This window comes from Rhinopithecus bieti, unplaced genomic scaffold (assembly GCF_001698545.2).
Source record: "Rhinopithecus bieti isolate Rb0 unplaced genomic scaffold, ASM169854v2 scaffold_115, whole genome shotgun sequence".
Taxonomy (NCBI): Eukaryota; Metazoa; Chordata; class Mammalia; order Primates; family Cercopithecidae; genus Rhinopithecus; species Rhinopithecus bieti.
Window position 1 is genome coordinate 2,015,724 of NW_016803181.1, and position 19,532 is coordinate 2,035,255.

The following is a 19,532-nucleotide window of genomic DNA, read 5'->3' on the forward strand; positions in this document are numbered from 1 at the left end:
GCGCCCCATATTCTAGTGCTGGCTCTCAGAGAAAATTTAGTGCTGTTTTGCAAACCCTTGTTAATGTATGATTCCCAATAAATAAATCAAATGCAGAAAAAAGGGATATCACAGTCAACATACTGCTCAAGAACATCATTCTTGTAATTGTAAATCACAAATTACAGGTTTGCAAAATGTGTGGCTGGCTCATATCCTACTGAAGTAAGTTTTATAACAATTATATCATTGGTTTTTTAAATGACAGAAGTGGTTTAAATTTTTTCTTTGGTAAAGAGCCCTTATATCTTGGCATTACATGTGTTAAACATGCTACCATAGCAATTCTTTAGGTATTTAAAATTGTATGCTCAAGTTATGCTAGCTTAGGAAGCATAGAAAAAAAGGAAAAAAAATTACTCTACTTCCACAAGCCCAAAAAAACCATTATTAACATTGTGGTGTAGTGTTTCCAGTTTCAATCCATTTTAAATTCGGCCACAACTGTCTCCTATTCTGTTCATTAGATTTCTTTAGTTTGATTAGCTCAAGGGTAAGAACAAACCAGCCCTTGAATTTTTAGTTCTCTATTTGTCTACGAGCTTTGACTGGAAACATTAACAGCATATAGCATTTTCTTTAAGCTACCTGAACACAGCCATCTTTGATGAAATAATATACAAGGAATATGAAAAATGCAGCAAGACACACTGTCTGGCAATAGTAGTAAAGGAAAACAAGTCCTGTAACCTGGCTTATTCAACAGAAGAACTAAACTACCTTTCTAATGAAGAGTTAGTTTGGCTTAATGTGGTATTAGGTTTGCAGAGATTGTTTACTGTCTGTAGATCTACTTTTGAGTTAATAAGGAGTAGTTATACACATCCTGCTAACACACAAATCTTCAACTCTTAAATGACAAATGTATTTCTAGGATTTTTATCTTAACGTCACACTCAAAGACATAAATTAAAATGTATGTAAAAGGCTGTGGGAAATATTCGATGATGTGAATGATTAAATTGTAGTATAGCTACATAATGGAATGGCTAAGATCAAAGACTCTGAAGTTAGACTGACACAATGAAAATGGCCAAGAGATTTTAAGCTGACTGCATTTTAGAAGTATGATCCCAATGGTGCTTTTAAAAGGAAGTATGCATTTGTATACAAGATGTCAGAAGAAAGAAAAGCCTAAGCAGAAATATCCAAATATGAAGAGTAATTATTTTTGGGTAGGAATGAATCATTCCTAATTTTGTCCTTACAGTTTTCAAAATATGCATATATTAGTCTAAGAGTCAATAACATTTTAAATAACAAAACATTATGCAAAAAGTTATACAGAGAATTTTTTTGCTCTCTTATTGGGTAATAAAGAAAATTCAATCTAAGACACATCAGGGCTTTCTGAAAATTGTTAAGGCAGCACTTACTAAAGGATTGTGATAGCCTGCAGTACCATGAAATACTCTGTACTACCTAAATAAAGCCAGTCCACTTAGTTTTCAGATATAGAGCCTTATTAAAATATTACCACCTTTGAAAATCATTACATGAACAATTCATATCCCTTGCCTAAAGCAAAATTAGACAAACATAAATCATAGCCTTCTAATCATTTTGGCTCAGAAATGACATTACTTACTTCTAAAAAAGATTAAGTTAGTCATGTAATTCTCAATGGCCAAACGAGAAAACATGATAATATTTTACTTCATATCAATCAAATCTCATCTTTCTTCTGCCCCAAAGCATATCTAAGATCTTTTCCTCTTTTAACCTCAAGCCTGTTGTGAGGTAAGTTTTGTGGGTTTTGTTCTCAATCCAGCATATCTGAACAATAAGAGCTGTAAATGTCGTAAGTGACAACTCTGTCACCACTAAAAATGATCTTAAAACAAGGCATAAGCTAGCATTAAACAACAACGAAAACCTAGACCAGGCAAAGTGACTCATGCCAGAATCCCAACACTTTGAGAGACCAAGTGGGTGGATCACTTGAGCCCAGGAGTTTGAGACCAGCCTGGGCAACATGGCAAAACTGTCTCTACCAAATAGATACAAAAATTAGCTGGGAGTGGTGGCACGTGCCTATAGTCCAGCTACTTGGGAGGCTGACGTGGGAGGACCACGTGAACCCAGGAAACAAAGGCTGCAGTGAGCTGAGATCATGCCACTGCATTCCAGCCTGGGCAACAGAGTAAGATCTTGTCTCTAAACAAACAAAAAAAAAAACCAAAAGCTCTCATTTGCCTCATTAAAATAGTCAAAGAAAGAAACCAAATGAAAAGAACAGTCATACCTTCTTATTGATTAGGTTTTAAAATCTTAATTTTAAGATTTTCCTCAAAACTTTTCTTGAGTGCCAACTATGTATGTGATTAGCACTATACTACACATCAGGAATAAAAGATGAGCAAGATAGGATTTCAAATTCAAATGATGATCTGTTACAAAACCTTCCAAAGACAGATATGAAATAGAAAGGTAAATTTCTTTCTGTTGACTTATGATAATTGATGAAGACATTAACTGTTGAAAGCAGAAAGTTGTCCAATAGCTTATGAAGGAAATGTCTAGCAAAGTTATTGGCACAAAAATAGGTACTCAAATATTTGTTGAATTAATTAATGAACATTCAAAAGAGAGAGGATTTCCACTCTGGCATTTAATGCCTTCAAAACATTTATTTAAATATAACATTATCATTACTTTTATTGTGTTAAAAAATTAGACAATGCGTTATTCTTTTAAACTACATTGTCTTTGTAAACAATTGTCAATGAAGTAAACCTGATATTAACACTACCTTAAACCATAATCTGTATTCAAAACATTTATTTATGTCAAGCCCACATAAGATGAATTATGAAACTTAACATGTATTTTATTCCTAATAAAGTAGCTAGATAAATCATAACACACTGCAACTTCCTATACATTCCAAAAGAAGAATGACCTTCTAAACCTTTGGAACATCATAAATGAAATAAATAGTACTAAAGTAAAACTAAGAGTTTTCTTTGCAGTTGTAACTCTGAAAAAATTAGCTATCATTCTAATCATCTTAAGAAAAAGTTAAAGTTCCCTTTCTGCTTGTGCATTCTTTACCTATAGATGCATTAAAAATTACCACAAAACTTAGCAGCTTCAAACACAAATATTTATTATCTCATAGTTTCTGTAAGTCACAAATGTGGGACCAATTTAGCTGGGTGATTCTGGCTCACAGTCCCCATGAAGTTCTAGTCAAGAGACTGGCAGTGGCTGTAATTATCTGAAGGCTTGTTTGTGGCCGAAGGACTTGCTTTCAGGATGATTCACTTCACGTGGTTGTTGTTAGAAGGCTCCAGTTCCTTGCTGGTTGTTGGTAGATGACCTCAATTCCTCACATGGATCTCTTCATACATTTCCTTCAGTGTCCCCATGCATAGTAGCTTGCTTCTCCCAGAGTCATACAAGAGAGAAAGCAAGATGGAAGCCAGAAACTTTCTTATCATCTACCCTCAGAAGTCACACTTCATTTTCAACATATTCTGTTTGGTAGAAGTGAGTCCCTAGGAACAGCCTATACTCAGGAAGAGGGGAATTAGACTCCAGTGAAGAAAGGAGTATAAAATAATGTTTCCATATTTTAAAACGACCATAATTCACTGCTCTTTGAACACCAATTATTTATATTTTTCTCATATTCAAAACACATTCTACCCTCCCATGACTCCCTACAAGTCTCATCTTTTTACAGCAACATCTTCAAAGCTATAGGATGCTGTCTTCTAAACAGGTGCAGGTACAGATGAAACTCCCTGGGTATATGCAGTTCCTTAAATGCTGCTCCTTGAATATATATCGCTTCTCTCAATCTGATGATCTGGAACTAAAGATACAAATTATCTGCCCAACACATACCCAAAAGACAATGGTAGGACAGGCAGAGGATAACTGCCATGTCACTTTCTTGTTCAAAAGTGGAAAAAATGAGAGGAACAACATAGTTATCGGTGCACGTAATTCTGAAATCAAGGTGGCAACGTTGGAAGTTCCTAGAGTGGAACTTAGGACCTGGGAATAGATTTTCGCAACTCTTGGCTCTGGCCTTTGAGATCTTGGTTCTAATTTCTAATTTCCTTCTATTTTCATTGAAAGGTGGGCCAAGTTTGCATCTGTATAGTGTTTTCAACTTGCTTCCTGCAAGTAGAATTTTGGGGATTCAAAGGGCCCCTCTTCAATCAAAGGTGGTATTTCTGCCAATATAATGCGTCAAAAAACTTTGTGAATCTTATAGAGGTCCACTCCACTAGATAAAAAGCACACTCATAAATGAGAAAAACTCTTCTCAACCTTAAACTTCCGCTATGTGACATACACTTATACTTCTTATAGGACCTATTACTTTGATTGAAAGATTCTCTGAGGTTCATCTTAAATCCTCCTACACTCACATCCTTAGACAATGCTTTTCTGAGAAGGCCCTGGATTTGATCTTTGCTTAGAAGCCATTTCTTAATCTTAGCCGTTTGACATATTGAGAAACTGAGAATTTTCAAAACCAGCGAAGTCCTGGGTTCTTGTTTAAGAGTCATTCCTTAGCTTACTTCTCTCATTTACTGTTTATCATAAGTAGTAAGAAGAAATCAGACAAAAAGCTTCAACCTTTTGCTTGAAAACTCCTTAGCTTAACCACCCAGTACATAGGGTATATTTTCTGTTTCCCACATTACTGCCAGGTGACATCGTTGCTAAGCTTTCAGACAGTAAACAAACATTCCCTTTCTTCCATTTTCCAATATGATTTTCTTCATTTTCATTTAAGCCCTCACTGACGCTCTATCCAAAGACCTTTAAGCTTCCAGTAACAGTCTCTTCGGAACTTTACTAAAACTCGCCTCAAAGACCTTCCAGCTTTTATTTACTGTCTGAATCCTGAGTCCAAAGTCATTCCCATGTTTTAGTATTTGTTGCAGCAGCACTCCATTTTCAGGTCTCCAGAATCTGTATCAGTCAAAAATCATTCCCAAATTTAGTGGCTTAAAATAACCAACATTTATTATTTCACAGTTCCGGTTGAGCAGGAATTCAAGAGCAGCTTAACTAGATGGTTTTGGTTCAGGGTTCCTCATAATGTTGCAATGAAAACATGGCACAACTGGTCATCTTAAGGCTTGCTTGGAGCTGAATAACCTGCTTCCAAGGCGGCTCACTAATATGGCTATTGTCTGAAGGCTTCAGTTCCTCACCACATGAATATCTACATAGTGTTGCTTGAATGTCCTTATAATATGGCAGTTAGGCATCCTCCATAATGTGGGTGACCTCAAGCAATCAGTTGAAAGGCATAAGAAAAAAGATTGAGGTCCTCTGAAGAGAACAGAATTCAGCCTTCTCATGACTGCAACATCAACTTGTGCCAATTTCCAGCATGCCTGCCCATTCTGCCAACCCAGCCCACAATCTTATGAACCACTTCCTTAAAAAAAAAAAAAAAGAAACTTTACTTTCTATATAAAGATTGATATCTCTTATCTGAAATGCTTGGAACCATAACTGTTTCAAATTTCAGAATATTTGTATGTGCATAATAAGACATCTTAAGGATAGCACCCAACTTTACAGATTAAATTTATTTATATTTATACACCTTATAATACACAGGCTGAAGGTAATTTTATACATGATTTAAAATAATTTCAGGCATGACAAAATTCTGACTGCATTTTTAGTGTGATTCATTAAATGAGGTCAAGTGTAAATTTTTTCTACTTGAGGTGTCATGTCTATACTCAAAAAGTTTTGGATTTTGGGGCCGGGCATGGTGGCTCAGGCCTATAATTCCAGCATTGTGGGGAGGTGGGTGGATCGCTTCAGCCCAGGAGTTCGAGACCAGCCTAAGCAACATAGCAAGACCTTGTCTCAAAAGAAAAAAAGTTTCAGATTTTGGAACATTCAGATTTTAAATTTTCAGGTGAGGGATGCTCAACCTGTATTGGTTATTTTTTTCTGGAGAAATTTGACAAATACAGTGTCTTAGAAATATTCTTCGCAGGCCGGGCACGGTGGCTCAAGCCTGTAATCCTAGCACTTTGGGAGGCCGAGACGGGCAGATCACGAGGTCAGGAGATCGAGACCATCCTGGCTAACATGGTGAAACCCCGTCTCTACTAAAAAATACAAAAAACTAGCCGGGCGAGGTGGCAGGCATCTGTAGTCCCAGCTACTCAGGAGGCTGAGGCAGAAGAATGGCGTAAACCCAGGAGGCGGAGCTTGCAGTGAGTGAGATCCGGCCACTCCACTGCACTCCAGCCTGGGTGACAGAGCCAGACTCCGTCTCAAAAAAAAAAAAAAAAAAGAAATATTCTTAGCAGTTCATAAGTTTATTTAATAAGGTAGTGATTTCTTCCCCATCCTTTATGTTTTACAAATTCCTTCCAAGCCGTTACTTACTTGTAAGTCATCTGCCCCTTCAGCTTCATTTTTTGATTCGGGGCATCCTAAGAAAACAGATATGGTTAATTAAGCATAGAATTTTTGTCTTAGAGTCCAGTATTAATGACTAATTGATTACGTCATTATAATACTTTAGAAGACTAATCAGAGATCTTTCTGGACTGCCTGGCAATTAAGATACTGGCCACTTATATTTGCCCGTTAGAATAATGGAGAACAATCTTAAGTATTTCCTTCTTCTATAGGAAAATTTCCAGTTGCTTAACTAACGAGATGCTTTCTCTGAAAGTATACTATCTCTAGCACCCCCTGCCCCTAGTTTCTCCCAAATACTGCCAATTACTAGGCAGATTATAATTACACTGCTCTGGAGATGCTAAGGTGCGATTTATTCAATTTTTCTAAATGCTTTGACCCAGGAAACAGTATTTAGTACCCATAACCAGGATTTTAGTTGCTTTAGCTAAGATGGAAAACAAATGAGTTTTAATCCACTATTGATAGTTAAAGGCCAATTGTTGTTACTGACTTTTGTGCATCAATGTCTCTGTACAAATTTTCATGCTGTTAAGGGTACCTTTAGTTTCAATAAATTAATAAGAAAGGATTTGTCCTAGTATTCTTAATTCATGCTACCCTTGAGAGGCACAGCTTAGCATGGAGTAGGCATGAGATAAGGAGAAATGCGCCCTTTTGAAAGAGCAGCATATTTTATCTTTTTGTCACAGAAGGTCAAGTAAAAGCAATTTGAGATTGTTGAAAGTCTATATAACAGCTGATAATAACGCTAGCTAATGTTTTTTAATGTTCAAAAATAACAAGGCAGACTAAGTACTATAGTCTACTCTACTTAGGAGTTTGTAAGTTACTCCTTATAAATCATTTTTTAAAACATTAAACCCAATCTATTTGATCCTAGTGAAAAGAGGTAAACTGTTATGGTACCTGAGCATAAGCTTAAAAGTAATTCAAAACTTTAAATCATATAAATTCCAGCAGCCATGGATAATATTTTTCTCTTTAAAGCACTGGTTCTTCAAACCTTGCTAAAGGTTAGAATCAACTGAGGAATTGTCAAAAAATACACTGATGCCAGAGTATGGCGTCAAACCAAAATATATCAGAATCTCTGTGGAATGAGGCACAGGGTATCATGTATTTTTTTTTTTTTTAAGTTTCTTATTTTTTTTCTTCAAATTCAAATTACAATTACTTGACTAGAGAACAATTCCTCACTATATTTGAACTTACTTGGAGTTTGTGAAAAATAAGGGATGACTCGACTCCATTCCCCAGATAGATTCAACTGGTCTGGAGTGGAGACTAAGTCATTTTAAGCTTCAAAAGCTTCCCAGGTGATTGTAATGTGTAGCCAAGGTTAAGAACACTGATCTAGGGAGAATTTATGGGGTCTTACAATAAATACAAAATGGGTACTATTACTTCATAGTAATTTTTTCTGGATCAGAATAAAAAATTACTCATTTACCAAATTCCAATCTTTTAAAGTAGCTAAATAAATTACTTAACTACAGTTTCATGCACTATCAAAACAGATTTGTACAACGTATTTCCATGTTTTTGGCTGTGACTGGTCTCACAGTTTATGTTTTCAGATTTTCTTATTAAAATGACATCTTCAAAATACACAAATCATAATGTAGTCTAGCACACTTTCAGTTACTTTATACAGAAAGTTAAATTGAAATAATTTTCCTTCCTAATTAGAAAAAAAAAATCAAGTCTTAGATATTTCTACCTTTATGGGAAGAAATGGGTTTTAATGTGATTTTTAAGCTAGCATAACTCAGTCTTAAATAAAAAAACATATTCTTCCCTTCAAAATCTGTATGCTTTTGAGTTAACATTTTAATAGACTGGAAAGATAACAAAGGAATAGATGAGGTTTGGAAGTCTCTGCCAATCCTCAATAATGAAATCAATAAAGTAAAGACTTTTGTCGTGGAATAACTAGAGTCTACATACATTTGAATATTACAAGTTCTATATAATTACCCAAAAAAAGGATGTGACTGGTGTCATACATACACAAGTAGAATACCAACTGGGATTCTCACAGCTGTACATTTCTAGTCCCCCTTCCTTCAAGCTCTTATTTTAAAACATTTGAATTCTCTGAAGTCAGCTGTTGATGGACTATTCAAGATAGTACATGCAATTGACATAGACTATGATGTGACAGATACAAATCAGGTTAAGGAGTCTATTATTTTCTCTTCATCTATTGTGAGGTTTCAAAGCCAGGTCGCATATCACAAAAGCTGACATGGTTAAAGTGTGAAAACTACTTTTGGTCAACCTTAAGAAAGATAACCTCTACTATATATAACTGATAAATAAATTAAGAAAATAGTCAAGAATGCTTACCTTGAGAAATATCCTCTATAGCTCTTCGGATACCTCTATCAAAAGCCCTAGCATCAGCAGGACTTTGAAACGTAAGACCAAACTTCTTGTCATCAATCTTCCAGTGGTGAAATGTTGGAGTGACCTTATTATAAATGAGGTCTTTTTTAAGCATACATTCCAAAACCACCTGACAAAAGCCAAATACCAAAAATTAATATACATGTATCAAATGCATCTAATGTAGCTCATAAATACAAACTGAGGTGATAAAAGCTATTACTTTTAATGAATTATTTTAATATTTTAAATAAAGTCTTCACAAAGTCACTCACTAATGAGATTAAGATGGAATAAAAAAATACACATTATAAACAGGATGCTTATTATACTCCCATTTTAAAGAATACACACATATATACACTCCCATTGCACACAAAATTTCCGGAGGAATATATCAGAAATTAGTTCCAGGAAAGAGGCAGGGGGTTGGTAGTAATAGAAATTTAACTCTTTAAAGTCATTTTTGGCTGGGGGCAGTGGCTCACACCTGTAATCCCAGCACTTTGGGAGGCCAGGGCAGGCGGATCACTTGAGATCAGGAATTTGAGACCAGCGTGGCCAACATGGTGAAATGCCATCTCTACTAAGAATATAAAAAATTAGCTGGGTGTGGTGGTATGCGCCTATAATCCCAGCTACTCAGGAGGCTGAGGCAGGAGAATCGTCTGAGCCCAGGAGGCGGAGGTTGCAGTGAGTTGAAATCAGGTCACTGCACTCCAACCTGGGCAACACAGTGAGACTTTGTCTCAAAAACAAAACAAAACAAAACAAAATAAAATAAAATAAAGTCATTTTCCTAAATTTCTTAAAATATGTATTTATATTTTGTGTAAGGATTTAACGGTCATGGCAGTAAAAGAAATACACTTTGCCACTTTCTCAAAATATGTATTTAAGTGAGTTACCTAACTTTTTAAAGCCTTAGTTTACTCATCTCTAAAATAGAAATTGCAGTATTAAAATATCCCAGAGCTTAGAGTGGAATGACCGAATGTGCAATCATGTAAAGAGCTTCATGCAATGTATGAAGCAATACACCTTTGGTTTTTAAATTTTTTATTTTGGAAGTATTTCAGATTTGTAGAAAAGTAACAAGAATAACAGAAAATTCCTGTTTGCCCTTTATCCAGACCTATCACATTAATTTTTAACATTCTCTACGCATATGTCCATGTATAAACACTTATGAATTCTTTCAAAGGAGTTACATATATTATGTTCTACTGATCTTTAATACACACTTGAGTGTATTTCCTAAGTGCAATACTGTTCTCTTATGTAATCACAGTATGGTGATCTCATTCAGGAAATTTAAAACCAGCACAGAACTTTAATCTATAGACCATGTTCCATAGACCATGTTCCACTTTTGCCTACTATACTAATAATGTCTTTTATAGCATTTTAAAAATCCTTCCAGTGTACGATCCATTCCAGGACAGTTATAAGGTCTCTTCAATCTTTCGTTCCTGGGCCTTTGTCTTTCATCATATTCACAATATACTTAACGCTAGTTGTCACTATTACTATATAAAACAAAAGTGGATCTATCAGTGATCTTTGCAATTAATCTAATTAATAAAAAGACTAGAACTACACATCTTAATTATTTTAAGATCTCCTATAAGAAAATAGGAGGAAATAATTAAAAATAATTCAAATGAAACCCATAGTAGCACATGACACATAATAAATGCTCAGTTGGTATTTGGTGAAATATTATCTTTCCACTACCTCCACTCTTTTCCAATCACCATTACCACTTGCACATCTCTTCCATGCACTGCTGATGATCCCCTCATATATTACTAGTAGTAGTGAATTACTAGTAGTAATTACACTACTCGGCAGGTAGAGTAATAATTTTTCTTAAAAAAAGTAGCAACTTTACTGGACCACTTCCTAGTTTCAATGTCTTTTCAATGCTTTCAAGACTAAAATTCTTACTATGACCTACTAGGCCCTGCATGAGCTGATCTTTGTCTATTTGCCAAATCCTTAAGTTATAGTGGCAGACAAACATTAGGTACTACACCAATACTTCTCCTCAGAAAAACTTTCAGGCTTTATGCACTTCCCTAGGAACTCATTCATAGATCATGGACTAGGAATCTCTAATTTATACTTTTGGAGGGGAGGTCTGCTACAGTCTGCTTATACTGGCTCCCAAGAGCCAGGTATTAAATTTTCAGGAATTTTGGAAGCCATTGTTAAAAAGCTAGAATATATAACTCTACAATGAAATAAATTACATTAAAAACAAAATAATAAATACACAAAACTCATCAGTTCCTAATTATTTTACTCTATTTTCACAATTACCTATGTTCTTGAGGTAGTTTATGTCTGTATGGTAGAAATACTACGTAATGCCACACTACTGCTCATTTCTTCCCAATGCCATATGCAATGATGGCATGCTGACTGAAAGCAGCCATGGTGGAGGTATGTAAATGCTATAAATCATTGACTTGTGTCCCCTCCTGAAAGCTGATTGCTAAACCTTTTATCAGCACACCACTGAATATAATAATTCTTGGTAGTAACTTTTATTAATTCAGAAATAACCAAAACTGTGACTAAGGTTCAGTCCTGCCTGTTTATAGGCAATGCAGTGAAATTATCTCAAGAGTTTTGCTTCCTATACTTTGACGACTCTACACGTATTAGAAAAGAATTAACAACCAGGCACAGTGGCTCACGCCTGTAATCCCAGTCCTTTGGAAGGCTGAGACAGGTGGATCGACTGAGGTCAGGAGTCCAAGACCATCCTGACCAACATAGTGAAACCCGTCTCTACTAAAATACAAAAATTAGCCGAGCATGGTGGTGAGTACCTGTAATCTCAGCTACTCAAGAGGCTGAGCCAAGAGAATCACTTCAACCTGGGAGGCAGAGGTTGCAGCGAGCCAAGATTGTATCATTGCACTCCAGCCTAGGCAGCAAGAGTGAAACTCCAACTCAAAACAAGAAAAGAGCGTACATATATCCAGAGCTTTTATAAGTCAGCACTTTGCTAAAGCATTTTACACAGATTTACTATTAAATATTTGTTACAACCATTTTGCAACAACAACAATTCATGATTAAGCTCTAGAATTCAAGGGGAAGTAAATGTTAGTGTCAGAAATTACTGCAACATTTTTACTATATCCATAAACAGTGGGAAAAGCAGTATTTTGTAAAACAATGCTAAATTGGAATTGTTAAAAAGGTGAGGACATAAGAACAGTTTGATTCTAGTTTTAATATATAATACCACTAAATTAATTTTTAATACATGAAAATATTACTGAATTAGCCCCCTCTTCTATTTTCCAAAATTAAAACTTTCAACTATTAACTCTCAGATAAATAAAATTTTAATGTGATCTACCCTAACCTTGTCTTCAAAAGGCATCTATTGTTTAGAGCCTCCCGAAACTCACAGAAAAAGTAGTTTTAAAAATAAGTTTAAGCACTATTCACAATAGCAAAGACATGGAATCAGCCCAGGTGTCCATCAACGGTGGATTAAATAAAGAAAATGTGGTACATATATACTTATAAAACATATACCATGGGATACTAAACAGCCATAAAGAAGAATAAAATCATGTCCTTTGCAGCAACATGGATATAGCTGGAGGCCATTATCCTCAGCAAATTAATGTAGGAACAGAAAGCGAAACACCACATGTTCTTTCTTATAAGTGGGAGCTAACAATGGATCCTCAGACACACAAAGACGGCAATAATAGGCACTGGGAACTACTAGAGGGGAAAGAGAAGGAGGGAGGTAAGAGCTGAAAACCTATTGAGTACAAGGGTGTCAAAATCCATCATTCCCCAAACCTCAGCATTATCCAATATACCCAGGTAACAAAATCTGCACATGTACCCCTTGAATCTAAAAGATGAAATTACAAATACATCAATAAAAATGAGCTTTAAAATGCACTGAGGAAATGAAGAGGCTAATGAACTAGCTCTTTGACTCACATAAGTACCTATGCAGAAATGTGTTCCACCGAAAAGTCATGAAAATACCGAGTTTAAATATCGTACCAACCAGTACAAAAACATACTAATTATAAACTATCTCAACTTGTTTACTTCTATCTATAAAATATGAGAAAATACTGTTGCTATTATATATTTAATGTAGCATAAAACTGATTATCCTTTAGGTAAAAACTTCTATGGTAGTTGCTAAAATGAATTTTGGAATAGGCAGTGGAACAGAAAAAAGGTAATCTGTTGGCACAATCGCCCAACATCTTTGTAGATATTTTTTAGGATATGCCTCCAAGAAGAGTCTATCACTCATTTACATAATTCTCACAGGTTCCCTATGCAATGTACAATATTATCTATCTAAGTGACATAATATATTAGAAAGTTGTTTTGCTTTTAAGTAGCATTTTTAAAAATGTACTTTAATCACACTAAAGACAATGTATAGTACACCTTGATTAAGTAACAGAGATGGATACCAACTATCTACTTCAAACTTTAAAAAAAAAACAAATCAATGGGGTTGAAAGTTGTTAAAAAAAAAAAAAGAAAGAAAGAAAGCAAAGAAAAAGAATGCCTCAGAAGATGTTTACTCATCATCTGATCAGAACTAAACCTACATTCCTGAAAAGCAAAAATAATTTTAAGGGATAGAGGATTCTTAAAATTACTGAAACCTACTGCCTATTTTCACTGTCCCTTCTCAACTATATCAGAACACTAAGTTCTGACTTTAGCCCAATGTAGTTTCCACTGTATTAATTCTGTATCTTAAAAGATAACAGTAATATTAGTAACAACAGTCATACAGGAAGCAGAGATCAGTGCTGAATTACCATATATGAAATGGGCATAATTAGCAAACAAACTGTAGAAAATAGCAATTACATCTTTGACAAGAGATTAAAAACAACCAATCCCATATTACCAAGTCAATTATTTACTTTGTAGGAGAAATGAGGTAAAGGGATACATTATTTCTGGCCAATAGGAAGTTAGACTAATTACCAATGGCAATTAATGTCTTGTCTTCTTTCTAAGGTAAGACATGGTGCAAAAGGAAATAAATAATTCTAAGTCTTAAGACTATCCTAAAGGCCATTGCCAGAAGCTATTGAAAACATAATCTTAAAAATATTCAGTGCATTGGAACACATCCCTAATTCTAATTAAAAGCTGAACAAACTTCTTGCTAGTATTAATTAGCTGTAGGTGTGAATTTCAGCAGGCCCCCACAATATTAATGAAAGACATTCATAAAATAGATAGTAAAGATAAATTTAAAAGCCAACCAGTAAGTGGCCTCACCCTCTTTTTTACTCAAAAGATACTTCATATTAATAAACTGGAAAGACATCAGAAGTGTAGACAGCTACTGTAAAGTAAATATTAAATGTAGGACTCATTCAACAACAATTACTATCAAGAATAGGTTGCTAAAATAATGTGACACGAATAACCCTTCACTGATTCATTAAAAATGCGGCTGGTTGACAAAGAACAAATTAGAGTAATGTTTTAGTGAAACATTTAATGAAAATTTTAAACTAGAAAAGCCACAACAAATTCAATAGCACTTAAATGTTTATACTGACTGCATGAAGAAAAATTCAGACTTTTAACACAAACAGATCTTGCCAGGTTGGAGTACAATATAATTGCTGCAGATAGACTGGCTGGAGCCAGCTCTAGGAAGGTGACTATAATAATAAAGGAGGAAAATACAATATGTAGGTGTGTTTGGTAGCACAACTCTGCATTCCAACACAAATCTAAACAAATTTAATTTGCTTAAGACATAGAGGTCTAAATTCTTTACTCGCAAGGTAAATATTTTTGGAACCACAGATATTTTAAGAAGATCTTTCAATCCAGTGGTAACGAAAAGAACAACTTATAAAATCTATTTTTATTTTCTATTTTTTTGTCTGTTAACATTAAACAGACGTTATTTATGAAAATATAGATAAACAGGTGAACTCTGGACTTCAAGAAAACTGAAAATACTGTTGACATAAATTTCTTAAAATCTGATACACATGAAGGGAGAAGGAAGACAAATGGTTTCCTTATACTACACCAGGTTAAGGGCCAGCGGAAGTAGAAAATTGTTTAACAAAAATGGATTTTTATATGAGTGAAAAGTGTTCAAAATAATGATTAAGCTATGAAAAATAGAATAGGGCAGGAGCATGACACATTCACTTCCTAAGGAAGAAGAAAACTGTTACTACTGTGTAAGAGGAATTCAGTATAGTAATTAGTTAAGCTTGCAAGGCTTTGTAGCCAAGACCTGCTGGGTCCCATCCAGTCTCTACCATTCATCATTCAGCTGACTTTTGAGAATTAGATGAGCTAATACATAAAGTATTCAAAATGCTGCCCAACACACAGTAAATCTTCAATAAATCTTAGTGATGGTGATGTTGGTGACTAGGTGATGCCACTACCCCACAATAGGTTACTTGCTATGTGAGGATGGGAGATCATTATTTATGAAGTGATGATTTTTGAGTATGGAGACAGAGGTGTTTGAGTGACAAATACAAGTAGTAAGCACTTCAAAGAATTTATGTGAATAAATTCTGAGGAGTTTAAGTTAATGGATTCTAAAGGCTGTAAAAATGCTTCAATCTCCAACCCTTTTCCTTCACCTGCAAAAAGTTCCAGGGTAAGAATTTACAAAGGGAAAAAAAGGGGGAGAAACTGTGGTTACTAAATAACTACAACTTCTGAAGACTTATTCCAAGTTATTTTGGGAAATATAGAGCAAAACTCCCATCGTAAAATAACTGTCTTGCTTGCCAGAAGCATTTAAAATAAACCAAGCCAAAATGGGTGTACGTGCATTTTGTTTCACTAATAACAACTAATAATTTGGAAGAAGAGAGTACAATTAAATATATACTTTCAAACTACTAAGTACTATATTATAGTTGCTACCTTACAAGTAGATAATTACATGTTCACAAATAGTGTTATCTAAGAAGTAGTACGCTTGGTAACCAGACATAAAAATTTTTACTAGTAACTTTCTGAAATACCTTTGAATCCAATGAAAATAATTTCATTTTAAAATAATAATTCCAAATTCAAATTAAATTACTTGATAACCAAAGTCATAACTGATCTCTCAAATAGTTGCCTCTTATTATGAACTTTAATTTTCTGAATGATATAAAAACTCATACCCTTTAAGAAATACATTATGACATTCTATATAGAATTATCAAATACATGTTTTACGATTGTCTATTAATATAACTTTGTGCTTAACACTGTGTTCTGAGCTGAGTGGGACTTTAGAAATTGAAAAAAAAATAGTAACAGAAGCAGCAATGGCAGTGATTCTCACACAATAGCAGTTCAGTTACCTTCAGCTACCACAAAAGGAAGGGAAGGAGGGAGAAAAAAAGGAATAAAGGAGGAAAGAAGAAAAGAAAATGGTATCATATTTTCATAATTATGGCACATTATTTTTATATGACTAAATAGTTCATATAAAAAACCAGCAAGTTACAAAAGAGATCAGATATTCGACAGTCAGACATACATACGTATTTTACTTTCACTCAAAAAGATAGTAACTGGAACACCAGTATCTATAGTTTCCATACTCAAACCCATACTCCTACCTAGTTCCTACTGAAATAAATAAGGCGAGAAAATATACACATATGTGTGCAAATAATAAAAATTTGAACAAACAACCAATAGAGGAATAAAATTTAACGGGAGCCTCACATGACTACAAGGATATGAAAAAGTGTGCAGCTGGAATTAAACTTGACATCATAATATTGGGAAAAGGTGGTGGATGCCAAGAGTAATAAGCAAAATGGACTCTTAGGCTAAAAGGTAATACGAATAAAGTTCACTTAGTAGAAATATAATCCATATATTTTTATTAACCAAGAATAAAAGAACACAAGAAAAACTTGACAAATATATAACCACAGTAAGACACCTGAATATGTCTCAATAATTGATAGATGAAATAGACACAAAATTAGTAAAGATAAAGCAGATCTGAATACCACCATTAAAATGTCTGACCTATGGGACACACACAGAAATCTGTATGAATTACCTGAAAAATACATTCTTCTAAAATATGTGGAAGACTTAGGTAAATTAATCATTTACCCACAATATAACATATATCTTGACAAACGTAATTGTTATCGCATAAGCTATAATCTCTAAACACAATGCAATACAATTTTAATTTATAATACCTGTTCTTTTGAAAGAAATTATACCTGTTTCTAAATGACAAGTGAATCAAATATATCAGCATGAGAATTAGAAAACCCTTAGAACTAAAAGATAATGAAATTAACTCCATATAAAAATTTGTGTCATGCAACAATCCAAAACAAGAAGCCAAAAGGAAATTTGCAGTTTAAAAGCTTAGAGTGAAAATAAAATCTGAAAACAAAATGAACTCAATGGCCAATTTAAAATGTTAAAAATGAATATAATAAACCCCAAAAAAGTATTAAGAATTTAAAGAGTATGAATTCATTAAAAAAATTCTACAGAAAGGAAGAACTACTTTTCCCCCATTTGCTTGCTTGTTTAGAATATAGATAATATGAATTCCTGTTTTAGTCAATGAATTATAATCATTTATCCTAATTTAATTGGATAAAGGGAACTCCTTCAGGCTGACTTGTGTCTTTTCAACAAGATTTCATCCTTTGAGTACAACTTTACTTTCTGGCACAAGATGTTACATGATATTGTGGGTAAGGATGAATAATATGAATCTAATCACGGGTAAACACTAGAAAAATCCAAATTGAGAAACATTCTATAAAGTAACTGCCCAGTATTCTTTAAATATGTCTATGTCATTAAAGACTAAGGAACTGCTTCATTTTACAGAAGACTAAAGAGCTATGGCAGTTAAATGCAACATAATCTTATACTGAAGAAACAAAATTGTCAGAAGAACATTACACGGACAGTTGTAAAAACTGGAATAGGGACTGTAGATTAAAGTAATGTATTTATGTTAATTTCCTAAATATGATAATATACTATAATTTTGTAAGAGAATATCCTTGTCCTTAGGAAAAATACACTAACAGGGTAAAAAGCAGGCTGTAATGCAACTTACATCACATAGTTCAGAAAAAAAGTGGTTTTGTGCACGTGTTGGAGTGTGTTTGTGTGTGTGTTGGGAGAGGGGAAAAATGATACATTCAATGTGGCAAATGTTAAAAATTGGTGAATTTAGGTAAAAGGTATACAAAAGGTCTTGAGAGTATCCTTGCCAACAGTTGATTAGTTGCAAAGACCAGTGAAATGGACAAGAAAAAAAGAAAAAGTACAAATTATGTTAGGAAGAAAAAGAGGAAAACTATGTTAGGAAGATAAAACTAAAAGTAAAGATTTAAAATTAATAAAGAATTCAGTATAAAGCTTTATGACCCCGAATACAAAACTTATGTGAAACAAGCCAATTTCCTAAAAATCTGTAACTTACCAAACTAACTGAAAAATAAAATAGAAAACCATTAGAGACCTGTAACTATTAACAAAAGTGAACGATTAGAAAGCAAGAATGACATGGGATGAGGGAATGTGAGGTGAGATACACTGGGATTCCACCAGCACCTCTTGGAAATATGGCAAGGACTAGAGGTCAAAAAACAAGAATGTCACCACCTTTTATAGATACTGTAAGGGAATTCTACGAGCAAAAGAGGAGGGCATTGTCAAAACTGACTCCTAATTAGGAATTAATACGGCTCTGACTCCTAGTAGGCATACTAAAAAATAATAAAAAACAACCGGGCGCAGGCTTCTTGACTCAGCTTTTTCCCAGGTCCCCACAGGCTGCTAGATTTCTAAACTGCCAGAATAAAACTAAATAAGCTTAGGCAATTCTCTTTTCCCTCACTGGATTTCTATAATTTGGAGATGGGCTCATATAATGTTGATGAAATGAATCTCGACGATCTAAGGCTTTAACAGTTATGAACCTTATGGACCAATTGATACAGCAATACCCTATTATAACACAGAAACCATTTAGAAACACAAAAATATCCAAAAACATGATAGTTGGAGATATTCAACCTTTGAAAGGTAAAAAAAAAGATGCATAAATTTGAATAATTTAATAAATAACATTAAATTTTATAAAACCAAAACTTTATACTACAGTGAATTGAAGTCTTTTCAAAAGTCTGGACTTTACAAAGGAGGAAAAATCTCAAATCAATAATTGAAGTTCCCACCTCAAGAGACTAAAGAAAGGAGAGCAAAATAAACCCAAAGCAAGCAAAAAGAAAATGACAACAGAAATAAAACTGAAAATAGAAGAAAATCAATGAAACAAAACTACTTTTCTAAAAATCAATAAAATTGATAAATCTCTAGCAAGACTGACAAAAGAGTAAAGCCACAAATCACCAATTACAGGAATGAAATGGATATTGCTAAAGTTCCTGCACCCTTTAAAAGAATAACTGAGCTACTAAGAACAACTTTATGCTCATAAGTTAAGACGACTTAAAAGAAATGGACCAATTATTTAAAAATCACAAATTATAAAAATTCAACTATGATGGAGATAACCTGAGTAGTGCTATAACGATTAAAGAAACTGAATTTGTAATTTAAAATCTTCTGAAGAGATCTTTTTTTTTTTTTTTTTTTTTTTTTTT

At 34.0% G+C, this 19,532-nt stretch overlaps 1 protein-coding gene across 1 annotated transcript in view; it reads right to left on the minus strand.

Annotated features, from left to right (window-relative positions):
• SPRED1 (sprouty related EVH1 domain containing 1) overlaps nt 1-19,532 on the minus strand; it is a 106,145-nt gene that overhangs the window by 26,881 nt on the left and 59,732 nt on the right. Inside the window, exons 3-4 of the mRNA XM_017868162.1 lie at nt 8,815-8,983; nt 6,424-6,470 (exon numbers count right to left, since the gene is read on the minus strand). Coding sequence (XP_017723651.1) covers nt 6,424-6,470; nt 8,815-8,983 — 216 coding nt within the window. The remainder of the gene's footprint in view (nt 1-6,423; nt 6,471-8,814; nt 8,984-19,532) is intronic.